The sequence below is a fragment of the Penaeus japonicus genome, unplaced genomic scaffold (assembly GCF_977035675.1).
Source record: "Penaeus japonicus unplaced genomic scaffold, GWHDUDI00000001_assembly GWHDUDI00000031, whole genome shotgun sequence".
NCBI classification, from domain to species: domain Eukaryota; kingdom Metazoa; phylum Arthropoda; class Malacostraca; order Decapoda; family Penaeidae; genus Penaeus; species Penaeus japonicus.
In genome coordinates, this window is record NW_028234433.1 from 30264823 (window position 1) to 30269822 (window position 5000).

The following is a 5000-nucleotide window of genomic DNA, read 5'->3' on the forward strand; positions in this document are numbered from 1 at the left end:
CGTGGTGTCCAGCCATAGCAGTGACCGCCAGGCGACAGTGGAAACTCACGAGCTTGGACGGGGCTCGATCTGCCGGCCACGGTGGTGTGAAGCTACCACTGTACCAACTAGACGGCTTATTTTTATCTCTTTCTATCAAGGTTGTCTTAAAAAATACTGATCACTTATCTGATTTGGGTAATATCAAGTGTAGCATTAACTGGTTATCAGCGTGCAATGTTATATATATATATTTCAGAGGGTTAGGATTTACAGCCAAATTATTATTATCATTTATTTTTCTATTCACTTTCTTATCATTTTTACAGAAAATTATACTATACCATACATTTTCCAGTGGGAGGTGTAGTAAGTAAGTCTCGAGACCCTTACCCATGCAGGGAAGTAAAAGAAAAATATAGACTTGGGACCAAGGACCATAAAACCCCATCTCCTATCCTAGTTCTTCGATAAATATCCCCAAAGATGATCAACAGTTTTATACGGACGGTGATAACATCGTTACTAAGGATGGTGATCTTAGCCGTGGTCAGAGAAGCCGGGCAGCAGAACTACGCTGATCGAAACGTTCCTTCGGGCCAGTATGACTTCATTGTGGGTGAGTATGGTGGCGTGTCACTGTCAGATTGGTGTTGGGGTTCTCTCTCAGTAGTAGTAGTAGTATCTTATGGTTTTCTTACACCTCGAAGTTGACGCACCAATCCTGGGACGCTAACAAAGGAAGTTTCTTAGTGGGGGGGTTTTGTAATGGTTGGTGATTATGAATTTTAATCGATTCAATGGATACGAAAGGTATACGTTAAGAATGTGATCTCTACTCCACCCTATCCTTCGCCCGAGCAGTGGGATCAGGTACCGCCGGAGGAATCCTAGCGTCGAGGCTAACAGAGGTCGGGCACTGGAAGGTCTTGTTGCTGGAGTCCGGAGGCGTGCCGCCCCCCGAGAGCTTCGTGCCTGCCTTCAACTTAGCGCTGATCGGCAGCGACGTGGACTGGAAATTCCGCACCGTGCCGCAGCGGTACAGCAACAGGGCCTTCCAAGATAATGTAAGCATGATTTGAATGATTTTTTGGTAACATACTCACTTGGTAGGCAACATAATCACGGCATTATTTACGAAACCGTATCAATAAAAGATTAAATTTATCAAGAATTTCCCAAAGGCTTCCCCGTGAGTCAGTAAGCTGAAAGAAAACCTTTATCAGGCGTCTCACTTCCCGCGCGGTCGCTGTCTGGGCGGTACCTCCAGCATTAACTGGATGATGTATGTGCGAGGCAACAGGAGGGACTATGACAACTGGGAGGCTCTGGGTAACCCAGGCTGGAGCTACGAATCCGTCCTCGGCTACTTCAAGAAAGCCGAGGACTATCGCGGGAAAAGGAATAATGATACAGGTGAGCATCAGAAAAAAAGTATAATGACCAGCCACTCTAGCGTTCTCAAGGCAATCGTATATATGTCATAACTGAAGGCATAACATGTACTGCATTTTCCTGATCAGTACACGTAATCATTCACGCATTGCCTTTCCGGCCTGCACAGCATCCTACCACGGCCGCGGGGGACCTCTGGTGGTGGAGGACAAGCGCTGGAGTACGCCCCTTCTCTCCGGCTTCCTGAGGGCAGGTCAGCAGCTCGGCTACCAGGTGGTGGACCCCAACGGCCCGGAGCAGATCGGTGAGTCAAGGAAGCAAGGAGTTGCCACTCACTCGGACTTAAATCATAAAAACCTTTATTGCAGGCAGAAAAGAAGAGCAAGGTTACAATTTATTTCAATTTTTTTTCCTTTTTTTGAAAGGGGGAGGTTCTCACCAGTGAATATATTCTTTTGCTCTGATCTTTTGTTATTGATTTGGTTACTTGTTATGCCTTAATGTGAGAAGGATCTAAAAACACATCCAAACTATTATGAAAGTATAGTTACTATACTTTTAGCTGATCTTTTCGATATTACTATTATTCACGGTGTGTGCGTGTGTGTGTGTGCGTTCGTGTGCATTTTGTATCACTCAAGAGAAGACACCGAGTCTAAGACCAGCCAAAGCTGTATCAAAATCGTCGGCAATAACGAGAATCTCTTATCAGGTTTCTCAGTCGCGGACATGACTCAGCGCAACGGAATGCGGGGGTCGATCGCCGAGACCTACATCAAGCCAGCCGCTTCGAGGCCTAATTTACATGTGGCTACCAACGCTCATGTCACCAAGGTAGGTGTCTTTGCCTTGGTAGTACTATGGAAATCCATACACACGTGCTCATGTGTGTTTGAATATGTATGTATTTATGTATGTATTCATCATTATAATATGTATAACACATCGGTACACGTTTATCTTCGTGTACGATTTTCATAAACAAATGTGTGTATTTTCCCTCAGATTCTCTTTGATAAAAACAAGCGGGCAGTCGGTGTTCGATTCCAGCAGAAAGGAAAAGTAAGTTCATAGAAGTTTTTGGTTTTAGTCATCTGTGAATGTGAGTATGAATGAATTTACCTATACATACAGACACTTAGCTGTATGGCATACATGTCATGGACATGTGTGACTACGTACACACTCATGTATGATCCTTATTGATTTACTCCTTTTCTGTCATTCTTGAAAAGAAAAAGCCTACTATGGACAATGGTTAATGTCGTTCCGATGTGTTGCTCTGTGCTCACTCAAGAATCATCTTTTTCTCAACAGATGCGGACGGCGATGGCGAGGAAGGAGGTCATCCTGTCGGCAGGCGCCGTCGGGTCACCTCACCTGCTGCTGCTGTCGGGGGTGGGACCGGCAAAGCACCTGCAGCAGCACAAGGTAAGGCGTCCATGCTTCTTCACTCAAGAAAAGTTCTTCACGAGAAATCTGACGAGAAATACCCTCGCTGGCAACACTGAATTCCGTTGCTTAAAAAGAAACGGAAGAAAAGCAACGTTTTTGGGATACAGTGTGACGAGCCCCATCGGCTAAGTGTTGCTTTCAGTCCTGGGCTTCAGAGGCTGCACTCATGGGTCCTCTGGCTGCCGAGGTACCTCCACAGATGCTAATTTCTTTAGCAGTTACTGAATCAAAGTCTGCCTCCTTCCGCGAAAGGGTCAGCGACAAGAGCGTCGTTGGATCTACAAATATTTCCTTTTCGAATATAGCCGTATCCCAGAAGCCTACAGAATCTTGACCTGGCTCTGCCTTTGTTCCCAGATTCCCTTGGTAATTGACCTCCCTGGAGTAGGTCACAACCTGCAGGATCATCCGTCCATCTTCGGCCTTGCTTGGATGGTACGAAAGGGCGTCGGCACCTCCATCCCGAGGCTGATGGACCCAGAGAACATCAAGGATTACATCCTCAACAGACAGGGTAGGTGCTTGTGTGGAGAACGGTATCAAGACTCCTCGAACTGTCAGTGTGTGTGTATCACAAACACCACACATACACACACACATGTATATGTGTTTGTATGAATATGTATGAATGTATTTATAAATCACATACACTTACATACTGTGGGCACCAGTTATATTATCCAATTGCTGTAAATTGGAGGAGTTCAAGAAATCTCATTTTTTTCCTTGATCAGAGTGTCCTTCCCCTCACAGGCCCCCTAACGAGTCCATTCGGAATTGAGGGGAATGCTTGGAGTCTATCGCCAGAGGGGGACCCACACTGGCCTGACCTTCAGTACCTTTTCCTCTCCGGCACCCCGGCGATGGACAACGGACTCGCTCTCTGGGACCTGGTTGGCTACAGGAGAAAGGTGCAAATCTAGAATCTGTTTCCTGATATATAACAACCATCTGAGGGCCCTTTTCTCTTCCCTGCATATTTTATGTTTTATTGGCATCTGTTTTATCCTGTCTGTGTGGCTCTTCCCTTTCCAGCTGTTTAACCAATATTTCGGCGACATCTTCGGTCGCGACGGTTTCATGATTGGGCCTATGTTGACCCGACCCAAGAGTCGCGGGACCGTCACTCTGGCGTCACGTGACCCGATGCGAGCGCCACTCATTGACCCGAACTTCCTCAGCCATCCTGACGACATCAAGACTTTCGTCAGAGGTAAATAACTCTTTTTCTACGACTCGTTCTTTTCCAAATACACAACGACTTCTTTACCTGTTACTTTGATCTACAAATCACATCATTTATCACTTACTTGCATAGCTGTCTTGCTGTTTTTCATGGATTTGTAATTGTGTCGGCTTTTTAATGCACTTTATGACTCCTTCTCCTTCATGACGTGAAATCTGACTCATTAACCTTCCACCAGGTATCAAGTTCGCGATCTCGATAGGCAATACCTCAGCGCTTCGGAACGACTTCGAAGCAGTCTTCAACAATAAGGTCTGTGCCTACGTACTTAATCCTTGAATTTCATCGACTGAGCTAGCAAACTCCCTACTCTCTACTCCACGCTCCTTCCGTCATAGGTGAATGCAAAGTAGGTGTGTCTCAGGTGACTCTTTCCCCAAAGGTAATCGGGATGATCTCTGCCTCACTCAGGTGTTGCCCGGGTGTGAACATGAGGTCCCAGGGTCGGACGCTTATTGGGCGTGCTACTCTATGCACATGGCGTCCACCACGTACCACCCGTGCGGCACGTGCAAAATGGCCCCCGGCTCTGACCCGTACAGCGTCCTCGATCACAACCTCAAGTACGTCTTTTAGGGTTTGTTAGTAATATGGGTTTATATTTCACTTTTCACTAGTATAGAAATGAGATCCCAGTGATCTATATCAAAGTTTGTCTTGATGAGATATGAGTCTCGACGAGATATAAGTGTACATTTTCCATTTTGCGGTTATACTTAAAGTACACTTCTAGAAAAGGTGTAGGTTATCTCTAGTCACTGGACAGGATTGTAAGTATCGTTACGCTACGACCATCGTAAGGTGCGAAGGACAGTGACGATGCTGTGATACTTTAAATGTTTATCCGCCTGATATTGTCAACACTCCCCCAGACAGAGGACGTGGCAAGCGTTCCAATAATATTTCGTAAAATGCGTATTTATAA

General features: G+C 45.8%; 1 protein-coding gene across 3 annotated transcripts in view; it reads left to right on the top strand.

The window, feature by feature from the left end:
* The window catches only part of LOC122256180 (glucose dehydrogenase [FAD, quinone]-like), an 8872-nt gene that overhangs the window by 3478 nt on the left and 394 nt on the right, over nt 1-5000 (top strand). For 2 of the 3 annotated variants that reach the window (XM_086556138.1, XM_086556139.1), the window contains exons 2-13: nt 338-598; nt 844-1046; nt 1206-1395; nt 1544-1678; nt 2087-2208; nt 2380-2436; nt 2692-2805; nt 3187-3343; nt 3583-3740; nt 3865-4042; nt 4254-4327; nt 4487-4638. In XM_086556138.1, coding sequence (XP_086412264.1) covers nt 466-598; nt 844-1046; nt 1206-1395; nt 1544-1678; nt 2087-2208; nt 2380-2436; nt 2692-2805; nt 3187-3343; nt 3583-3740; nt 3865-4042; nt 4254-4327; nt 4487-4638 — 1673 coding nt within the window. In that variant the 5' untranslated portion in view covers nt 338-465. Of the gene's footprint in view, nt 1-308; nt 599-843; nt 1047-1205; nt 1396-1543; nt 1679-2086; nt 2209-2379; nt 2437-2691; nt 2806-3186; nt 3344-3582; nt 3741-3864; nt 4043-4253; nt 4328-4486; nt 4639-5000 lie in introns of all 3 variants that reach the window. The other variant, XM_086556137.1, reaches the window with a different exon arrangement.